Source organism: Mytilus galloprovincialis, chromosome 3 (genome assembly GCF_965363235.1).
Source record: "Mytilus galloprovincialis chromosome 3, xbMytGall1.hap1.1, whole genome shotgun sequence".
In the NCBI taxonomy this organism is placed as follows: Eukaryota; Metazoa; Mollusca; class Bivalvia; order Mytilida; family Mytilidae; genus Mytilus; species Mytilus galloprovincialis.
Genome location: NC_134840.1, coordinates 87,719,493 through 87,743,521, shown reverse-complemented (window position 1 = coordinate 87,743,521; position 24,029 = coordinate 87,719,493). Strand labels below are relative to the sequence as shown.

At 32.0% G+C, this 24,029-nt stretch overlaps 1 protein-coding gene across 1 annotated transcript; it reads right to left on the bottom strand.

The window, feature by feature from the left end:
- Positions 1 to 4,644: 4,644 nt before the first annotated feature.
- Positions 4,645 to 10,874, bottom strand: LOC143069290 (tRNA (adenine(58)-N(1))-methyltransferase catalytic subunit TRMT61A-like). The gene is made up of 3 exons (XM_076243847.1): positions 10,505 to 10,874; positions 6,824 to 7,090; positions 4,645 to 5,258 (listed from the first exon to the last, which is right to left on the bottom strand). The coding sequence occupies exons 1-3, from the start codon at positions 10,827 to 10,829 to the stop codon at positions 4,762 to 4,764; spliced, it is 1,089 nt and encodes a 362-aa protein (XP_076099962.1). The 5' UTR covers positions 10,830 to 10,874; the 3' UTR covers positions 4,645 to 4,761.
- Between the last annotated feature and the right edge of the window lie 13,155 nt (positions 10,875 to 24,029).

Below are 24,029 nucleotides of genomic sequence, written 5' to 3'. Positions count from 1 at the left end.
ATACTGGATTTCTACCAAACTTTGACAGAAGCTTGTTTATGATCATAAGATAGTATCCAGAAGTAAATTTTGTAAAAATAAAATTCCATTTTTTCCGTATTTTACTATAAATGGACTTAGTTTTTTCTGCGGGGAAACAAAACATTCACTCTGTGGTTAAAGTTTTTAGAATTTTAATAACTTTCTCAAACTATCCTGGGTTTGTACCAAACTTGGACAGAAGCTTGTTTATGATCATAAGATAATATCCAGAAGTAAATTTTGTAAAAATAAAATTCCATTTTTTCCGTATTTTACTTATAAATGGACTTAGTTTTTTCTGCGGGGAAACATTACATTCACTCTGTGGTTAAAGTTTTTAGAATTTTAAAAACTTTCTTTAACTATCCTGGGTTTGTACCAAACTTGGACAGAAGCTTGTTTATGATCATAAGATAGTATCCAGAAGAAAATTTTGTAAAAATAAAATTCAATTTTTTCCGTATTTTACTTATAAATGGACTTAGTTTTTTCTGCAGGGAACCATTACATTCACTCTGTGGTTAAAGTTTTTAAAATTTAAATAACTTTCTTAAACTATCCTGGGTTTGTACCAAACTTGAAAATAACCTTATTTATGATCATAAGATTGTATCCAGAAGTAAAGTTTGTAAAAAGATTACTCTGTTTTTTTCTGTAATTTACTTTCAAATGGACTTAGATTTTCTTACAATCATAAAATAGTAACAAGAGGAATATTTTTATTGATTTTTTTCCTCATTGTTGTTGAGCCTGTGATTTACAGCAAAAATAGGCGAGACACTGGGTTCCGCGGGACCCTTACAAATTTTTTTTAGACATGAGATGTTTTATGAGAAATCAATCATTCCCAAAAATGTACAGTTCCTAAGTACTACAGCCAGTGATAAGAGAGTATACAATTTTGTGAGTTCAGTTCCAGTTCAGTGAAAAATGAGGCTATGGGTCTTAAATCACAAGACTCGAGATCTCCACTTTTAAATTTGTATAGCTTATTGGTCCTCTACTGACGAAGTGGAAGTGGACTTTAGGTTCCCACTCCGTCTGTCTGTGTTAGTCCATCTGTCAGTAGAGGATCAATTCAGTGAAAAAATCAGGCTATGGGTCTTAAATCACAAGACTCGAGATCTCCACTTTTAAATTTGTATAGCTTATTGGTCCTCTACTGACGAAGTGGAAGGGGACTTTAGGTTCCCACTCCGTCTGTCTGTGTTAGTCCATCTGTCAAACCGGCAAATCAGTTGTCCACACTTTTTTTCTTAGTTCTTGAAGATATTGATTTGATTAGTTTTATCATGCCAAGTAATAAAACAAGTTGGAATTTGTTCTGGTCAGATGGTTTAGTCCAGAGTAATGGTCCATATCTAATGTTAGATTATTATGTTAAAACATATTTCTGTACACAGGGAGATAACTAATTTTTTAAAGAAGAATTTTGTGGCAGATTTGTTTGTTATTTTGTATAAACTAATTTTCTGAATGCTATATATATATATTATTTGTTTTTAAGTAGTGGAATTCTTTAATAGATAAAAATCTATTTTTATAAAGATATATATTTCATTACATAACATTGTGTCGATAAAAGTTGTTGAAATTTTATAGACAAGTTACAATTCTGTATTAGTTTTTATACGAACGCAAACATTTTGTGGTCGTATATTGGTATCACGTCGCCGGATGGTTTCCGGATAATAACTTTAGAATAAGTAAATAGAAATCAATAAAATTTCAACACAATGTTTATAACCACAGAAGAAAGTTTAGGATTGATTTTGGGGGTTATGGTCCTAAGGTTTAGGAATTAGGGGCCCAAAGGGGCCCAAAACAAGCATTTATCTAGTGTCAGAACAATAAGTTGTGTAAAAGTATTTCAAATATTCTGAAATTGTACCAAAATGTTTAATACCATAAGTAGAAGGTTGGGATATATTTTAAAGGCTATGGGGCAAATAGTTTAGGAATAAAGGGCCAAAAAGGGGCCAAAAACAAGCATTTTTGTAGTTTCAAGACAAGAAATTGGAGTTATCTTTTTTTGTTCAGAATGGTTGTTGAATCACCTAAAACAAATGCTTTCTGAAATCCTCTTTGAAAATTGGAGTTATCTTTCTTTGTCCAGAATAATATTTGAATCAACGTAAATCAATGCTATATACAATATACAATGCAATATTCACTTAAATTAAAGCAATCTTTACCATTCAGTGATTACAAGCACTTTGGTTTACCATTCTAGGGTTTTGCCTCTTTACAAGTGGAAAAATTGAAGAATATTTTTCGTTTCTGTTCTTTTAACTTAAGTTTGTCTCAACTAAATTTAATGAAATGTGTATAAAATGCTTATAAAATACCTCTAAATTCAGTTTAAGTTCAATTTTTGGCAGCTTCACTATTACAGTTCTTGAGTTATGTCCCTTTATAACGTTATATGCTAGTGGGGGCATCATCTTTGTCACTTTGGACACATTCCCCTTTTTTTTTAAGAAGTTAATATAAATTAATATTAATTTTAACCATGACTGTATATATTTTAATACTTTATGATGTATTTAAATGAGTAATTATTGTTGCAAACTCCATTAGAAATTTGAATTGAGATCATTTTTGGAATGAGGGAAAGGGGGAGGTGAAAAAAAATTTGGGGGGGTCAATTTTTCTCATTTCAGATTTCAGAAATTAAAAAGAAAATTTCTTTAAATATTTTTTTTTGGAGAGGATTAATATTCAACAGCATAGTGAAATGCTCAAAAGCAAAAAAAAAATGTTTAAGTTCATTAGACCACATTCATTCTGTGTCAGAAACCTATACTGTGTCAACTGTTTAATCACAATCCAAATTCAGAGCTGTATCCAGCTGGAATGTTTTGTCCAAACTTGCCCCAACCGTTCAGGATTTGACCTCTGCAGTCGTATAAAGCTGTGCTCTGCGGAGCATCTGGTTGACAAATGAAATATATCTACCAGTTGATAAGATATTCCAGAACTTGCTTTTCTTATTATGATTTCCCAAATAAATGTTGCTGCTTACATGGAAGCTAATGAACCAAAACTTCTAACGGTAAAGCTGAAGTCCTCCATTTTAAACAGTCATGATTCATGGACTACTATAGTTTATCTATGTCAAAGATGACCATGTATATGATCCAATGGTTGTATTCACAATGTCACCCTCTTTGTGTCTGTCTCTTCTGCCACAGGTGTAATGATTGTGCATATAAGTATTTGCATGGTTTTTCACCTGAATAAATATATATCTTCTTAAATCTGTTTTTATAAAGTAGTTCCAAGAACATTGATAATTGCAAGAGTTTAGAAATAAGGAGGGGTTACCTTATGTAAGAAGTCTCAGGACCACTTCAATCTTAATATATTGTCAATAATTTGGAATTATTTTGCTGAATATCAACTTTGCATCTAATGTGGATTCTTAAAAGCAATAACAAACAAACTCTATGATGACCTTGAAATCTTGAATATGCTACATATATATTGCTTTTCTGTGCTGCATTTGTTCTATATTATTTTTAATGTCTCTATTGTTTCTTGGTAAGGTTTATATTTTTTTCTTTTAAACTTTTATTTTACGAATTGATGTATTTTGATTGGTAATAAGAATGTAAATTTAAGGTATTTTTTTTTTTAAAACTGTGTAGGGTTAGAGAAATAAAATGTTTCAATGATTTAAGATTAGGTCATGTCATAGGGTTAAACAAGATATTAACCAGCCCCATATTGTGTGACGCCTTTTCAGTTTTAAAGTTTCATCAACCGATTAAACCTGCAGTTTCACGTTTGACCCTTCTTGAGTACCTAAGTGCACCTAGATTTTGATGGAGTTTTTGTCTCTCATTGAGAATGCAATACATACACTACAGTATGGTTTCTTACTCATTGTGGAAGGCCATACAGTTGCCTATAATTGCTGACATCCACTACATTTGAACTTTGGTGAATGATAGGCGTCTCATTGGCAACCATACCTAATCATTTTTAAATTAAAAGACCTGCAAACAAAAATTAGATTCTAGAGACAAATTTTCTCTAACAGACAGACAGACAGACAGGTAGGAATGAATCAAAAACAAGTATAACACATTTTGCTTGGTAACATTGGAATAAACATTAGGTTTGTTTATTTTTCACATTTACCTGGCCTGACTTTGTTCTTCATATCTGAAGTATTCATGAAACATTTGTAGATAAATATATAAAGGCATGGGATACATGTCAGTAAGATAGCAAATAAACAACTCAAAAATTACCATATGATCTTCCACAATACAGATCCATCTGATCACAATAATCAACACTCCCTCAAAACCCTAAATATACATATATCCAATGAGAAAACTATTCTATTAAGATCAAATACCCATAGGAACTTGGTGAGCATCGACACTACATTACCCTATAAGTAACCTGTATCAACCAAAGTTTAACAAATGTAAAGAAAAGACCATCTGTAGTATCTGAATCACCAGAGTTAAATTATTTAGCTTTATGTGAAGTATTTTGGGGACCTCTATCTGACTTTTCATCTCGTTTTTTTTTTCTTTTGATGGTATAGTCTGTGTTTGCTGGGCATGTGTGCTTTTTGAATATCTCATTACTCAAATTAACAAAAAATACCTTTTATAAAATCACTTTACCAAATATGATTACATGCTATCAACAATGATTTAAAGTACAATGTATTAGAAAGATTCTATTTCACAATGTTGTAGAACAATTTTTTTTCCCCCATCATGATGGATATAATGTACAGAAAGTCAAATATCCTGTATGTCCAGGCATATTCTGAGGAAATACCCCAGTCTTAAAAAAGAAGCTATATTCTTCTTTCTTTCCTATCAAATCAAAATCAGTTCTTAGTTTGTTTTTATCAACTGCTTTGTTAGACTTGTCTTTTTCTTTTGATGTTAACTTTTCTTTCAAGTCTGTATCCATTGGTTCTGATTTCTCTTTAGTTTCTAAGTCCTCTGTTTCAGTCTGTATTTTCACTGAATCTGCCTTTTCTTCAATCTCCTTGCATGCTTTCTTTTCATCTAATGCTGTACATGTATTCGATAAAGCTGAATTATTTTTACCTAAATCAGCAATAGGAAGATTAATAGTTCTTACATCATAATTTTTCACTAAACATTCCATAGATGTTATATCTTCAAACCCCAGTTGCTGTAGTAATTCACATGTTTTCTGTACTTGTTCAATACATGGAGAAAAGGAACATAGTCTACCACCTAAAATAAAAAGAATGATTGATCAATATTCTCTGTAACAGAAATTGTATTTTTTCTTTTGATCTTTTAATGAATAATTTGCTTAAAAAGCGTGTTGAGGGAAAACCATGGTATATTATCTTCAATTTGATGTTGTACCATACTTTGATAATTAACTATGCAACTCAACTAGAATCTAAAGGAAAGCAGGCAGAGCTTAGCCATGGTACAACATATTTATTTTCATGTTATTCCATAAAACTCCGCCCCATTTGTGTAAACCTTAGGATTTTCAACGAGTTGCTTTACAAGTTTGAACAAATTGCTTTGCTGAGCACAGCTGGATACGACCACAGATGTCCAACCCTGAAAAGTTGGGGCCAAAATGGACACAAAATTCACGCTTGATACATGTACAGGTCTGAACTATGATTGTAACTAAATTTTTTACACATAATAGGTTTCTGACACAGAAGTCAAAGAACTTCAAATTGGTTATATGATTTGAATTTTTTGCATTGTGCAATGCACTATGCTGTTGCAAATTGACCCTTTTCCTCAAATTACCCTGTTTTTTTCCCTTTTGTGCAACATACTATGCTCCCCCTAAAAAAAAATATTTCAAGAAATGAGAAAAATTGTCCCCCCCCTCAACTTTTTTTCATCTCCTCCCTTTCCCTTATTACCCCAAAAAATCTTTCCCTCAAGATATGGTCAGTATCTCATTTCAAACTTCTAATGGAGTTTCCAAATATAATTACCCATTTAAATACATCATAAAAGTTTTAAAATATAAACTGACATACATACATTTGTAGTCATGGCTAAAATTAATATTTATTAATAGAAAAATTAATTTAATCACTTTAAGACAATCGTCATTTCTTAATACATAATTTACAAGCAGTGTAAGGGAGGTAATCAAATAGTGTTTTTTAAATAGATTTGGATTACCTCCCATAATGTAAAATATGTGTGAAATAACAATAAGTTATTGATAAGTTTCCATGGGGAGATTACCTAAAACATTATTCTTTAGAATAAAAACTTTTTGAAAGAAAAACTTATTATCTCCCCATGGAAACTTCCTACAAACAGATTCTAATTTCACATATATTTAACTGAATATGAAATGATTTAATTCACATAATGTTTGATTCTTATGAATATAGAAGGCTTTTCGAAAGACAATATATGAAAGCTTAGTTTAGATATTTTTATAGCAATTCAAATTACCAACAATTCACCTTTAGCATGGTAATGATTATAATATATCTATTCAAACTGTTTGACAGGTTTTGTCACAACATTAAAGTGGACAAAAATCATGTAGGATTGTAAGTATGTTTTATTTTATCACCTTGCACTTTTACATTTTGACTCAACAATTTGTTCAAAATTCTGACCAGTTGAACAGTCTAAAATTCAGGGTACATTTTATCGTCATGCACCAAAAATTACCATTGGCAAAATTTTACCATGATTTGTCATGAAGTTAACCCCTCCCCACCCCGACCCATTACACCCTCTAAGTACTTTTGTAAGGTGTTAAATTGACTTATTGACTTTTGTCATGAAAAGAATACCTTCTTTTTTGAGAGCTTGCTTAGCACTAGTTATTGCATCCCATGGTCTTGGTAAGTCAAGGAAAACAGCATCTGCTATACCATTTAATCCAAATCCATCCTGACATACATCTTTATGAGTAACTGTTACAAAATCACTAACACCATGTTCCACAAACTCTTCTTTAGCTATCTGTGCTCTCTGTTCATGAAATTCAAATGTATATAAATGTCCTTCAGGTGCCACTGTTCTAATGATGGCATGGGACAAAGATCCACTGCCAGTTCCTAAAATAAAGATTTTTATTTGTACTTTAATAGGTATATGATAAGCTGTACAGTAATTATAACCAATCATTGCATTCATCTATGTCATTTGGTCTCTGGTGGATAGTTGTCTTACTGGCAATCATTCAACAGCTTATTTTTATATAATATCATGTTCCTTTTCATGACTGAACATTTTGAAAAATGCCTACTTTACTTACTTACTTACTGCCCTTGTACGCCATTGGCATATAGAGCAGTAACAAAGAGTTGCAAATGCCCTTCCGGCTTCCCCCTACATATGGAAGCTTTCAAGACGTGACGGCCACATCGATGGGACGTATCGGCCATACCTTGTGAGACATATGGTCCACACTTTAATTTTTTTTTATTGAGGTTATAACATATAATATAATAATAAAATAAGTATTTATTCATAGTAATAACATGAATTTGATTTTGTAGTATTTTTTTCTGCACAAGAGATCTACTGCTCACCTTAATTTATTCTTGTAAGAGTTATCTCAAGTTTGCTTTATCATCATCATCACTCGTATCTTGTTGGTGCCATATTATGTAAGTATATTGATTATTTCTTCATTATCAGTTAGAACCAATTTCTGAAGAATTATTTTTTATCGTAATGTGATATAAAGGCATCTTATTTTATATGAAGTTAAAACTATAGGAATGCTGACTGTCGATGACGATATATAAATACAAATTACAAGCACATGTTACTGATCTTTTTATTATATCTGTAAAAAATATATTATTCTAAACAAGTGTAACTGCTTGTTTAAACTGTATTTTGGCTGATAAAATAAAATATTTTTCCTACCTACCGACCCTTCAGTCTGAAGGTACAGTCGGAAAACTGCAAACAAACATATTTTTAAGGTTGGCCTCACCATGCTAAAAGCATGAAAAGCTTGCGTATAGTAAGTTAATTTTTATAAATATATAAAATCAATAATCAAAACTCTAAAGTGATGATCATTTTCATTGGTGTCCTTTAATATTCAAATAGGTATAGTCACATGGTACATAACATATGCATAATAAACAAACATTAAAAGCACATGTATGTTGTTTTTGTTTTGGTTGGAAGGCCGTTACACTACTTATACTTACTCCATCTGGTAATCAACACTTCAAAAAATAAAATTAACATAGAGACCTAATGGGAAACTTTTTTAATTATTGACCAAAAATTATGAAATTAATAGTCAGAGTTCGTATATATCATATATTTAACATCCATCGAGGAAAAAATTGTTAATTAATAAAAAGGAATGTTTAAGAATTTTTTTCTGCAAATATATAGAAGTCAAATGGACAATAACAACCTTCTTTTGGAGGATATAACAAAATTAAACATGATAAATAATGTAAAAACAGTATTGTTTATTTAAAAGTTATAATAACCATCTATAAGTATCAGAATAATTCATATATAACATCTATAAAAAAAAAAATTTAAAAATGGATGGTATGTCTTTACAAAGTATGGCTGTTTTTGTCCTACAGTGTATATGGCTGTTTCATCTTTTAGGGGTATGGCGGATACATCCTATGGCAGTATGGCCGTCACGTCCTGCATCCATATAGAAAATATATCTGTTCATTAGTATATCTCTGACTTTTGTAAGGACTTATCCTGTTACCTTTTGCTGATTATGATATATAAGAGCCTTAGAGGTTAAGAAAATCAAAGAGCAGATTGCTCTGAGGGATACGATTGCCATTGTTTCATTGACATATGTATACATGTAGCTGGATAAAATTATTTTCAAAACTAATTCAACTGCACATGTAAAATGTAATTTACGTAATCTGAATAGTTACAAAATAGCCAATCCCGGATAAAAGAGTATGAACAATATACTTAGGCCTATTGTGTTTTATTTTTGTACTATCAATTCCAAGTTTACTTTCCACACTGACAGCAGTCAGAGTGAGAGAAGGTATTTTCACTTCGTATCTTATCACTTATTTTCCTACATTAATTCTAGGAGGAACCCCATTCCTAACTGTTAAATTTTTTTATTTCCTTTGGGTCAGTGATCATGACTCCTTTCCGTACACATTCCACGGTTTAAATTGCGATCGTTTTTAACATTAAACGATGAGCTAACATTGTTTTTCATTCAGAACTCACAGGATTTACTTCCGGAAGGGAGACAACTCGAAACGATAATATGGAAGACTCCATTCGCCTGAAGGGATGTTCTAGTAACAACTTGACAATGTGGACTAATTAATTTTAATTTAAATAATCCAAACGATTTAAAATTATGCAACAACAATAACCCTCAATAGCAGACATACATAGAAAAGATCCAATGAGTTATAAATTAATTAATTGAGTGGGAATCCAGAGCAACCATTCAATCTAAAACCCCTTGAAGGCAAGAAATCTATACGCATGTGCATAATTTCCAAAACAAACCCTGGAGCAAGAACGTATATTAAATGTTATTAAACGACCTAGATGGTTCTCTATTTCTTTATGGAAGTATAATCTCAAATATCATTTTCATAACGGTAACATATAAGAAAATCTCCACTTCAGTTTATATATGACAGAAATAGATTTATCGGAATTCAGAGAACTCTCTTTTTATCAAAACTGGGAATTCCCTCTGACGTGTTTCTAAATTTATAAAAACACTTAATATAAATACTGCTTAATTCTGATTTTCTGTGTTGTTAAAAACACGCATATAAGTCAAGGGAATTATCAAACATGAAGATTATGAAAAGAATATTATAGGAAAGTTGTTTAAGTTCAATCCCTTTGTGTGTTTTTACCTTTTAAAGCAAGACAATCATTAGAATGTGAGATTTTCCTTAATGTTTAGAATTAAACGATTGACGTGAGGGCATTGCTCTGAGCCACCGGTATAAGTCTACAGATTGCTTGAAAGCAATCGTATCCCAAAAACTAACAGCTTTTGAATAAGATATATGAGGTGAACCAGCATAACATTTTGCATATACCTCTATTGCTTAAACCATGTCACATAGATATATATCTAAAACTTCACACCTTTTATCATGTTTATTTTATATAACAAATACTCATGAGTCGTGGATATTTTAGATTTTACAACTTCTTTATATCTTTAAATTATACCCTGCCTTCAACAACAATGTTACCACTAGGCTAGTACTGTTGTCATCAAAGTATCAACGACAAGGGGTACAATGTATGTCTCAAATGTTGCAAGAGAGAGACGAAAACCATCACTTAAAAACTTTGTTACCATTTCCTTAAATTTTTATCTGATGTTTTGTTTGCATAACTAGGGAGATTTGGTTTTTTTTTCTAAATGTATTTCAGTGTTAATGATTTTTTTTTTTACAATTTAAGGTACGGTTTTTTATCGACAAACATTTAAAAATCCAAATTACATGTATATGTATGATCACCTGATTCTACTACCACAGATCCTGGTTTCAGATCTAACTGTAATGTTACTAAACTGATATCAGTAGAGTATAAAATTTGCGTTCTGTGAGGTAAATTCTGGGTCCACAATTCTGGGTTAGGGTACAGAACATACAAATATCCTTTTGGACATTGTATTCTACTTCCATAAGGTTTCCCTATCAAGTTTGACAATCTTAAAGCTCCAAATTTCGTTTGAAACGTCTGTCCTTTAACAACTTTAATTGCATGCATGTTGTCAAACCCAAGATACAATATGGCAGTGTCATTTTCCTCAATGTTTGTTCTATACTCCTTGAAACTCATTTTGGTAGAATTTCACGTGTTTTTATTTTTAGCGGAAGTATGATTTAAGGGACGTAATAATAACATAAGGTTAAACTAATAACCGATCGGTAATTAAAAATTGACACATTACCATGTACCCACAATCGAAACCGCAACCAGATTCGTATTATATGTATCTGGTCATGGTAAAATGACATGTGGTTTGATTACGTATGGAGATTAATGTATCAATTTTCATGAAAAAGTCAATAGTGCATTTTTTTTAAATACTCTAGTTCAGGGAAACAATGCGCACGTGCAAGACCGATCGTGATTTTGTGTTATCGACTAATTAGATACGAGATTTGATAAACTGGGGGCATTATCAGTTTATTGATTAATCAGATCGGCATCGTAATTACTGCAGTCAGGTTAATGAACACTTTATTTTCAAGAAGCATATACATGCTATGGCAAACGAAAATATACAATATATGACAAACATAAGACAGCAGAGAACAGAAGTTACAGAGTATACAATAATATTATTACAATCATATGTGATCTAATTTTCCAAGCTGCATTTAATAATTGCAAAATTTTACTGTCAGAGATTTGGAATAAATTATCTAACTTGTGCCGATTTGGCCAAGAACAGTAGAATAAATATAAAATTCTATACGCACAGATCTATACGTTGGCCATGATAAAACAAAATGATATTCGTCCTCAAAAACATTCATATTGCAACATATACAAATTCTATTTTCTCTTTGAGTATTCAGATAACGACCAACTTCAACATTTAATCTAAGTGTGCCGCTACGCAATTTTGTTAATATAGATACATTACTGTACAATGAAAATCTAAGTATCTTTCAAAACCAAATAATTTATATCCTTTATAAATACAAAGTTTGTTACATTCTTCTAAAGCTGAAGATTCCACTGACATATTAAAACAGACTATTTTGACCGTTATGTTAATTAATCTTACTGATTACAAAAGGAACGGTTTGATATATGTCACCTGACTTTGAGTGTTACCTTCACATAAAAATGGACAGATTCATGCTGTGATGTTCACTTAGCAGATCGTCTGTATATTCAAGAAGGTACGGGTGCTATTTCATTACCATATCTGAGGCACTGATCTTAGGTCATAAAAATAAAAGTCAATCAACACCTAGGCCATATGGTACCATAAAGTTTTACCTTAATCTATTAATCTCACCAGGCGACAGTTAGACACAATTAATATACCCTTAATAATCATAATCATGTTCTGACTGTTAGGTACCATTAAAATATATGTTCAAAATCACGGTGGGTATGGTTGTCCTGCGAGAGAACGTACTGTGCTGGTGATTTGGTCCTGACGGGTGCTGGTGGGTCCTGATTCTGTGCTGGTGGGTTTGTTTACATTGTATCAGAACGGCAATAAAACGACTGTTTTGTTGCTTAATTTTTCTCTGATGTGTCATAAGTACCATGCAAAGTATATTACAACAATATTATATTGCAAAAGTCGTGCAAGTTCGTTAAACGGAATTGTCCTGACGCTGTGCTGGTGATAAGAAAAACGGTCCTGGTTCTGTGCTCCTATGTCCTGGTTCTGTGCTTTTATATTCTAGTTAAAAGTGGCATATATTCAAGATCATTGATGCTGTACTGTTATTGACTTATTAGCTGTTGTCTGCTTTCTTGAAATTGACATTGTTGTGAATGTGTTTACTGTTATTATGAGAGAAAAAATACCCTTATTTTTTAAATTTTTTTTTAAACTAACTGTAATCTTATTTATTGGCCTGTTAATGGAACCCTTCTTGCCCCCTTTTAAGATAAGAAAATATGTTTACGATTTTCGGGATTACGATCATTTTGCAAGATCACCAAAATACGTTGTGATTTATACAATACTTATATAAAGTAGATGATGTGGTATGTTTGTTGTCAATGGACAAATTTCCATAAGAAACCAAAGGCAGTATGTGTTAACAACCATACGTCACCGTACGACCTTCAACAATAACCCATAAAATAAAAATGTAAAAGGTTTTGCATAAAAATGGAGAGCAAAAATATAGAACAAAGGACTTTCTGAGCGTTTGAATCATGTCTTTAGCAGCTTAAAACACATTTGTTTGTGAACAATTGAGTGCTGACTATAAGAATGACAATAGTATTGCGGGTTTGTTTGTTTGGTGTGGTTTTTTTTGGGGGGGGGGGGGGTGAGGGAGGGATGGGGATAAGTTAGAGCGAGGTTACAGTGAAAGCTTGGAATAGTTTCCCGTAAGATTTAAAAGTTGAATTGTAAAAGAAAAATGTATCTTATAGCTATTAAGAATCACTTGCTGTAAGATTTTTCCAACAATTTTTTTTTTGTCTAAACGGTTATCAGGTATTTTTTTTTCGAAAGTTCGATAGAACACTAAAAAAAATCACTATTTTATGAAAGGGCAGGCTGAATATGTCAGAGAATTAAGACGAGATAACCTAGAGAATACTAATAAAATATAGATTTCTTAGCTTTTTTATTTCAAAATAAATATTTTTGATAAAGAATTACGGGGGAGGAAGTGAACAATGTGTCCTTCTTTTCTATATATAAATATTTTTCATGAATAAAAATAAAATGTGCCTTGATTATAATTGAAAATGAGTAAATGGAAAAAATACCCAACTAAAATACTCTTTTATTTTAATATTGGTAATATCACTAAGCTTTTAAGTTTTGTGTGTCAAACACACCATCTCTGTAGTAATGACTCCTTACTAAGATATTTCACTTCATTCATTTTTTTTTCTGCATTTTTTTATATTGTGAATTCATAGAATTATTATATTAAAATGTAGCCTTAATTTATATTTAAAAAAAACTGAATCTAAAGCCAGATATATCAAACATTTTTGTTTCCATCTATCCGTTTTCAGGACTTTAACAATCAACAATAACACGCCTGGAAAGTAAAATGCGTACTCGGCTGTCTGTAATCGACCATTTTTAGACACCCCAGGCTCCTAAAAAAACAAGCCGGGGTGGGGGTTCAAAGATGCAAATTAAGTACTTATATCAATATTTTATCTTTTCGTGTACGGTTTATGACCCCTCCTGTGGCCTGTCAATTCCGAAATGTGCAAACTGCAATAGTATCAAAACAGCACAGGCAATGAATAATAGAGATATAATTTTGTACATATATCAAAGCATTATTATTTATAGTTCATTATTGTATTTAGCAGAAAAAAGTGAAAATAAAATCACTATTTTTGTAGAAAATTCACAGACCTTTGTACAGAGATTTTTGTTATGTTTAGCATGGGATCAACACAATGGTTCATTACCGAGTAAAAAAAATCAAAATGTCTATCTACCTTGCACATTTCAGAAAATTCAGATCAGATAACGAAACTGGTTCCAGCAACATTTATAAGCAATTTAAGATTGTGACCCTCACAGTTTCCATTCACCACAAATATTCTCGTTACAACGAATCATTTTAAATACAAAAATACGTGTTGCATGCAGCCTTTTGTTTATCTATTAATATATGTATACGGATAAAGTTATGAAAGGCAGCAGGGTCATCAGGGTGAGGAGTCCATGTCATCTGAAATAAATGCTAAGCATAGATCTAGAAAGCGACATATAATCATGACATTAAAAAAAGTCTCTTCTTTTCGACTTTTTTCGAACAAATTGACACATAAGATGAATTATATAGTATTGTGGAATTTTTAACTTATTTTAGATACTATATATTGTTATCTGATATTGGACGAAAGATGTTGCCCTTTTATGTTATTATGTAATACAAGTTCAGATCATTTGAAAACACATATTAAACAGCCAAATGGATGCACAAGAGCTAAAATAGGAGTCATAGATCCTGTTGGCAACAATTATCTGGCTAATTTTATTGATTTTGTAACATTTGTTTCAAATATGACCAACTTCTTATCCAAAATCACCAGCACCGTATCAGGACCCACCAGCACAATGACAGGACCCACCAGCACAGTATCAGGACATGAATAAATTGAGAAAATGCTAAATTTTAATAAATTGCAATGTTTTTTCACAAAATTGTTTTGTCGTGTGGATTGCGGTATAGAAAGCGGACTCTATGAGCATTTTTGTTTTATTTTTTCAGTTCGAGATTTTCTGAAAATGAGCATTTTTGTGTTACGCTTACTGAAACAGTTTAGAGGGTCATTTTTTTAATGGTTTATATATGAACCCATAAGAAACGAAATTGAAAAATCTCAACTGTTTTCTTCCATTTTTTATGAGTGAAAACGTCAAAAATCATCATTTTCGTCTTTGTTTACATTTTTTCATTGATCACCAGCACCCGTCAGGACCGAATCACCAGCACAGTACGTTCTCTCGCAGGACAACCATACCCACCGTGAAAATGCTAGCCCTGATTGCATGCGTGTATTGAATTAACATATTTTTTTTTACTTAATTCAATGTAATATTGATATATATATTAATATTGTATACAGAATATCTAGTTAGTTTCAATGAGATTTAATAAGATCTAAAACAGAAAAAAAGATACTTCAGAAAGTAAATTTTCTCGCATATATATATATATATACAAGGGGTACAATCAAAATCACGTGATGGATATACACACACCGGAAGTAACAGTCGAGCAGACCGCTTGAAAGGTAAGTAGTCGTATTTACTTGTTTATATCAATAAAATTTAATAAATAAGGTAGTGCACCGAATGTAGGATACTATCTAGTTTTGAAATACACAATTATCCTTGCTGGAAAGCGTGCAGTTAATGCGAACACTTCGACACAGTTCCAAAATTTCACCGTCGAAGTGTTTGCAATAACTGCACGCTTTCTAGCAAAAACAATTGTGTATTTTAAAACTACATACTATCAGACATTCGGTGTGCCAACTTATTAATCAAAATTTAATTGATATTAACAAGAAAATGCAACTACTAACCTTTCAAGCGGCGAGTTCGACTGTAAGTTCCGGTGTGTGTATACCCATCACGTGATTTTGATTGTACCCCTTGTATATAGTTTGGCATTTGATTACATACTTTTAATGAACAGTGTTGTTATATTACAATTACTATAGAAAAAAGACCCCCCCCCCCTAGACAAAAAGAAAACAATTATTGTCGTCTTGTCGAAAGCAACGGGAGGTCTTTAAGATTCATAAGTGAAATAGCTGCCTACTTGGATCTTTTGACATACATCCTTCTTTTTGACAAGTTTCGCGAAAGCGATATACTTAGCGATCATAGATTCCGTCGTCAGCATTCACGCCGACTACTTCAGCATACATGCAGGTTCAGTCTGTGGTTTTGTTTTACATCAAAATCGTTGTCAAACATTTAAAAGAATTTTTTGGGAAATTGAGACAGAAGCTTCTTTCTGTCCAAAATACAGTATCCAGGGCAGAATTTTGCAAATATTTATTTTCATTTTTCCGTATTTTACTACAAGATGGACTTCGTTTTTCCTGAACAGTTAATTTCATGTTTTTTCTGAGGTTGAAGATTTTTATGCAGTCATCAATAACCGTTTTGTTTAATCGTCCAGTCGCATATTCATGCAGGTCTAGATCATGATAATGATATATGAATGTTGAAACTATTTTGTTCTACATTGCGCTGGACTTTTCACTTGTTTATTCAAAATGCAACAGTCAGAGTAAAGACATTGTATATCTTATTAGTGCCGGTGTGGCTTTTTATATGATGACCTAGCTGTAGCTGTTTGATTTTATGGGAACTTATTTTATTATGTTTTGAACTAGGAACGTATCTACTGTTCCAAGGTTTAACGATCAGATTATTTATACAATATTGAAAACATAACATTTATGAAGCCACGGTTATTTTTTATTGAATACATCGTATAATATCATTCATTACGACTATGTGTTATGACCAGCAACGCTTTGTTTTACATGACAGTCATATGGTTTAGATTGTTTATCTATATTCTCCCGAAAAAAAGCTAAAGAGAATAAAATTATGTAGTGTCACCATTGTATGATATACTAGCTGTTTTTGGCAATTATAATGCCATTACGCCAGCATGTTTCTGGAAATTATTCTCAATTGCTAAAAATGATATTTCTGCACATAAACTTCCTCAAAGTACTTAACAGCTTCCAGGGACTTGAAGGACCTCGTTCCTTTCTTTATCAAACATTTCGTTTTAGTTATTTGCATGCCGTCATTTCAAAATTATTTTCCAATTTTCTCCCGTAATTTTCAAACACTATGTCTCGAAATTTTTCACAATATTTTTTATTTTACTTTATTAAACATAAACATAAACAACCAAAAAACAGATGACACGCATGGATTTAAATTAAACGCTTGACCCACTCAGAATTCTAGATCGCGAACAAGCTTTCCCTGAACTACTCTATTGGATAAATACTCAGCAAAAAATGACTTTTTTTTTATTAGATACATTCATTCAAACATTTGATAAATATGAGTTATTTGTAGAAATAAGATGTACAAACTTATAGAACATTTATACAAAACAGAAATTACAAATAAATTATCAAAAAGCAGCTTGTGTTCACTTTATGTTTTAAAACAAAAAAGTTATGTACTTCTGTCGAAAGGAAAAAAAACGGCAACAAATCCAAATTTTGAGGAAATATCTAATTTCAACCTCAATTTACTCAAAAAGTAGCACACGATGGTATATTTTTATAACATATTTGATTTAATCAGGTAAAAAATAGCCTACATGTAAATTTTCATCAAAATTTCAATATGGGATCTAAACTGTATCGTATGCCCATACTGTAAACTTGATAACGGCTGAGAAACTGTAAATGGGCTTCATATGTTACAGATTGAGCTAAAATTTTGCATAAAACCTATAACTGAAAATTGGTGACTCATCGGTTATAAATATCTCGACTAAAAGATCGTCATAGCTTATTTATATATCATAATTTCCTTGTTTGTTAACTATTCCGACTCCAAATGCAGCTTAAGGTGGTATGGGTGTCTTTCATTTTCTGAAGGAATATACAGGGAATTTTGCTATTTTGCATTTTAGCGGGAGGGAAAAAAACGCACGTAAGGTGGCCCTTAATCTTTTTTTTATATTTTCAAAGCATTTTCTAAAAGCCATCTTCTAGTTTTCTATTTTACAATTCAGTGGAGGTCACTTTGAAATTGTGCATTTTCTGAAGGAATATACAGGGAATTTTGCTATTTTGCATTTTAGCGGGAGGAAAAAACGCACGTAAGGTGACCCTTAATTTTTTCTTTGATATTTCCAAATCATATTCTAAAAGCCATCTTCTCGTTTTCTATTTTACAATTCTATATCATTTAGTTTAGCTTTTAATCACATAAAAGAAGTTTTATTAAGTATAATCCATACAAATACCTTTAGAGCTACCTTAATTTTTCAAAAAAAGTAAAAAATCAGTTGAAAGTATGATTTTTTTGCAGATCATTAATAGCATAGATGCAATTTAATTGATGAAATAAATATTTCCGTAATAAGATACCAATAATTCGTTTGTTTGTTGCTGAATATTAACGATCATAATAATTTTCGTAAAATCATGTAAAATCTACAAATCAAGTGATAACAGAGGATAGATATAATTTTGGAGCACATATTACAGTGCACGGTTCATCAGTTTGGAATGAGATGTACCAATCGGCATTAGAATTATCAGAACCCCTCGATATCGTTGAAAATATGCCGAGGCGATGTGGTCGACAGACTACCAGAGCCAATCACCCTGCAAATGCGCGTAGCTGCCTATACGCTAACACGCAGTTGCGTGCACATCGATTCGGCATGCAAAAAAAAAAATGGCAAAATAAAAATTTATAGATTGAATGTTAAAGAAAACACCTATGTTGTCACTTTTTTAATTGATGAAATATCATTAAATAACGGCATTTGGTTTCAAAATAAAAGTTTCATTGGAGATTATGACAAAATCGGACAGTAACTTGTATCTTTTACTAGATTTGAATTTGTAATACTCAGTCTAAGACATGTAGTTTTGGAGCACATATTACAGTGCACGGTTCATCAGTTTGGAATGAGATGTACCAATCGGCATTAGAATTGTCAGAACCCCTCGATATCGTTGAAAATATGCTGAGGCGATGTGGTCGACAGACTACCAGAGCCAATCACCATGCAAACACGCCAAAACAGTATTGGAAATTCTCATTATTTTTTGCGTTATGATATGATAAGGGAACTGGAGAGTGGAGTCGCGTCTAGTATTACCAGAAAATCGCACTTTTGCGCTGTATCTGCTCCATCTTGTTGTAAGAAATATAACAAACGAAAAAATCTCAACATTATCTGAGACATACGAAACTTACCTGGCATGTGACTTTGACGAATTAAATTGGAAGGTCGCTCGATGCTAAACACATACGCTGGTTCATAAGATCTCGCGATTGCTACCATGGAGATCTATCAGTGTACTAAGTATGTTGAAAACAAATGTACGATCATCAATGAACGACAGTTACTAGCATTACTGCATATTCATCGGGATTTCAGTGTGAATATTGACAATTAAAGTAATACAGAAGTTTGTTTCTGCCTAGACCCGAAGAGCCGATTTTGGACAATTTTGAGTAAATTCTGTATCACAAATATGTGTTGTTTATGTATTACTCTATTCAGAAGATTTATTAATAGTTTTACATTCATAATTTTTTTATAAGTCCTATCTACATATAGCTCCTCTTTTAACAGTCCTATGACCGAAAACCGAAAAAAAAAAATTTCTGCATAAAAGGGTCCCAAAATTTTTTCGACTCGCTCATCTCGGCGGTAGTTGCTTGCACATCGTTTCTTTCTAGCTACGCCCCTGTAATAATATAATTCCATCCTACCCTTATTTCCTAATCTCATTGTTGTGTATACTTATGATTTCATTCGTTTAAACGGGCAGTGCATTAGAAAGAAATTAATTTCTCCTGGATGTTTCATCATATGTAGCATACAGGGCGTAATGTTTTCCCGCTTCAAAATAATTTTCGCGGTATTTTATGTTATCATTCAGCACGACATTGTCAATCTGAGCAGTCGAATTTTCTTGGTACACTGCCTATCTTGAATTTGACAATGGACCCAAATTCTCCATTACTTGAGGAATCTCCTGCATGGTGTTTTACAACAGGAAATTTTCAGCACTAGTAAACAACAATAAAAATTCAACAGCAGCCCTTTCGAGAACCTCAACCCGGTTGTATATGCCTTTTCCCGTCTTATTAGAGATTTCCCGATTTGCTACGTATCAGGTACGGTTGGTACGTAACACAACCGTTGGTACTGTTTTGGAGGTATCATTTAACGCATGAAATTATCTTATTCATCATGATGAAATTTTAAAAATTGATTTCCGTATCACCAAAAAACTAGCTTAACGATTTATTTGATAGCGATTTTAACGTTTCTAGAACACTTAGTTAATAATTCTATATGGAATAACTTAGTTATGCACAAGTGCATGAATCAAACAGACCTTAAACGAACTGAGTTCAAATTGAGACGACCTTTACATTCTAAATATAGATTTGTGTTTCTGTTTGTTAAAGGTATTTTGTTTTGGTTCGTTTATTTATAGAAAAAAAAATTGTTTTCGTACAGACCTTTGAATAAAATAATAACTATAAATTACTATCTAAAACACATGATACTGGTGTTGGTTATATTTATTAACGTGTCAAAATTGCGTAGTTTTCGTATCATAATTTAGTCAAAGTTCTAATCATAGTTCTTGGATGATTTTGAAATTAGTTTTTTATTATTGAAGTTATTTATTTCGATCATTGCAGCAAGATATTTTTTTTTGAGAGGATTTGGAAGTTGAGTTTTCATTTTGAGTGAAAAAAGGGAATACTTCGACATTTTTTTTTCTAGAAATGCCTTCTAGAAAGTAAAGAGAAAAAATATTGGAAAATCAGTATTTACTATTCGGTTGCCAATGAAAAACAACCACATTACTTGAATCATATCATTTGATTGACTAGAATAATTGTCATATAATTATACAGAGGCGGATTAAGGGAGGGCAGGCCCCCTTTTCTGGAAAAAAAAATTGGTTAAATATATAGCGAATATTATAATATAATTATATATTGTAACGATAACCGAGCGGTCAGGCTTTGATGTTAACTATAAATATTGGAACCCTTAGTGTGTTGCTATAAGAATGGAATATATGAACTAAAGTTATAACTGGCGACTCTTCTTTGGTAACGTGGTTCTCTGGTATCGTGGTATTCGGGTAGATCTACAGTTGGTTCTGTATAGGTTTTGTGGTACGTTGCGGTATTCTGATAGATCTTAGTTTGGTTCCGTTTAGGTTTTTGTAAGAATAACAGACTCGTCGAATAAATATCAACTTGTATTTACGTACAATAAATATCAGCAATTCGTACACATAATAAATAACTTAAGTAGCAGTATTCTAGTTTAACAAATAAATACCTTACTTTTATATTAGAATATCGTAAAGAAAATGGATAGCGGAACTATAATACATAAATACCTAGAAAGTTTACGAACAAGATAGTTTGGTAATCGGCAAATGGTTACGGAAATTCAATGTCAAAAGATAACGTTTCTCTCGAGAAGTATTTCTCTAAATACAACTTGTTATGGAACTAACAAGCAAAGCCAACATTATACGGAAATAGTCTGGTTATTTCTGATTATTCAATCGCTTGGAATTAGCGTGTGTCACTTGCCCAGGGTAAAGTCGTACTGAAGTCTTTTCCTTTCTCACCACTGTATTTATACTTAGGTAAACCATTTACCGAAATGGTTTACCATTTACCATTTAGGTAAAATACCTAAACTACCAAAACCGGAATTGGTAATTACCAAAATAATGTTCGGAACGATTGGTAAACGTTTATGTACTTCATTTGACATGAACAATCGAGGGGAGTTCCGAATATAAATTCAAAACATGGACGTTAAGAATAATAAAAAGTTAACAATGTTTACACAAAGTTGTACAAGAAATATAAAATAAAAACAGTCAATAAACGGTAAGGTTTTAACAACATCATCACACAATTTTAGGGAAAACAAGTTCCATTTCAAAGAACCCCCATTTTGTTACACTCTCCCCACCTTTGAAAAATAATGTTTGCCCTCAAACATGAATAGCCATTCCCTAAAATTTAAAACAAGTTCTCCAATATTTTTCATTAAAATATTCTATAGCATACATATTCAAAATTATAAAACAATATTTGATCAAATATAAATACAATCTTCTGAGTGTACATTGTTCATTTTCATCTTCCCGCAAAGTTTGAGGCTTCCGCACAGTTCTTTATGATCTTTTAATTTTGTAAATGTTCATAGAGCACCAACATTTCTTCTTCACATGACGATTGTTCATAAAACACGAGTTCTGTTTATTTTAACAAATGTTTATAGAACACAGACATATCTTCTTCACTTGACAAATGTTCATAAAACACCAACACATCTTCTTCTCATTACGAAAGTTCATAAAATACGAGTTCTGCTTATTTTTAACAAATGTTTATATAGAGTACTGACAAATCTTCTTCACTTGACTTCTAGACGAATGTTCATTAAGCAGCAACACTTCTTCTTCTCGTTATGCATGTTCTCGCATCAGAAATACTATGATGATTCTGTGTATTCTGACAAATGTTTATAGAGCACCATCAAATATTCTCTGCGGGACGAATGATCATATTGCGCTATTTACAAATAATTTTCCTGAAAACAAATTACATATTACACAACAATCATCAAATGTACACAATATCAATAAAAATCTGAAATAAAATTACATTTAATCTACAAAAACTCTTTCCCTTATCCAATAAATACATGGACTTTTATCTATAAAAATCAAACTCTATAATCATTGATACAAGTATATCTATGTCAGCAATAATGAGACACGATACCGAGTATTTATTAGACGGTGTTGGTAATACAGCAGTCCCCATCGGCATAACTACGCTTCCATTAGCCATGCAGGGGTATCCCACTACGTGTATTGGTTAACACTGTCTTCACAATCTTGGACATGGTATTATTCATGGATGAATAACAAATAATAAAAAAACTACCCACATACAATGGACTTGGTATCAATCAAACAATTTAATTCGATGTCAAAAACATTGACAATTACATATAAACTATCAGAATATATTTATCTGACTGAATTTCTCAAAATTATTGGACTCTTCTATAAATCATAATTAGTCTCAGCTAAAACTTGGTACTCAGTTTCAGTAACTAATAGTTTCCCCGACCAGTCATTTGGTCTACCACTTTTATTTCTTGGAATTAAAAATTGTTATTTCTGTTATATTGAATTTTTGAAAGACGACCTGAAATGTCATCAAATTGTTCAGACAAATAAATTTCCCTATTTAAATCAAAATTATTATATTTATTTACAGCACGGACTGGCTTAGTGTCGTAATTTACGTCTATTGTTTTGGAAGGCTTCATACTCAAGAGCTACTTGAATGGCGTTATCAATATTTTTTGCTTTGGCCTGGAAAATAGCCCATTCCATGTCAGCATCATTTAGAGAATCAATAAAACAATCACGTGCTAAATAATCCCTAACTTCCATTGGAGCTGATGGATACGCTAATCTTACTAGACGTTTTATGTCTTGGCCTAATACAGGTATTTGTTCCGTGTGACCGCGTATTTTACTTTTCATTTGCGCCCGGTACATTTCTGCTTGGTTTTCTGGTTGAAAACGTGACGCTAAAGCTGCAGTCAGTTGTACAAAATTGGTCCGCATCTCTGGTCTCAAATTGGTTAAAATACTTTGGGCGGAACCTCTTAAGCTAGTAGCTAATTCTAAAGCTTTCTCTAAGTCAGACCATTTATTAATTGCTGCAATTAATTCAAACTGAACTAAATAGTCTTCCCAATTAGTCTCTCCATCATAAAGCACTGGTTTCTTTTTGTAAAAGTTTGTATTTTGTAAGTTTATATCATAATCATGGTCAAAAATTGGTTTATTGCTAATGCCAGAATAATTTAAATTACTGGTCATTTCATCAGTACGGTGTTCATGGTCGGTCCTGTTAACCCCAACTCTGAATCGTCCGCGGGACGTCAAAGGTAATGCTTGGTACGTTGCCCCCATATTATGGAGTACGCCCCGGTCCAAAGTCCTAGGTAAATCTCCCGAATCCCATCTGGATTCACAAGA

Excerpts from the sequence above, each read along its gene's own strand:
- LOC143069290 (XM_076243847.1), bottom strand. The coding sequence starts at position 10,829 with ATGAGTTTCAAGGAGTATAGAACAAACATTGAGGAAAATGACACTGCC. Across the intron at positions 7,091-10,504 it reads ATCTGTGGTAGTAGAATCAG|GAACTGGCAGTGGATCTTTG; the intron begins GTGATCATACAT and ends TCTTTATTTTAG. Across the intron at positions 5,259-6,823 it reads GCAAGCTCTCAAAAAAGAAG|GTGGTAGACTATGTTCCTTT; the intron begins GTATTCTTTTCA and ends TTTTTATTTTAG.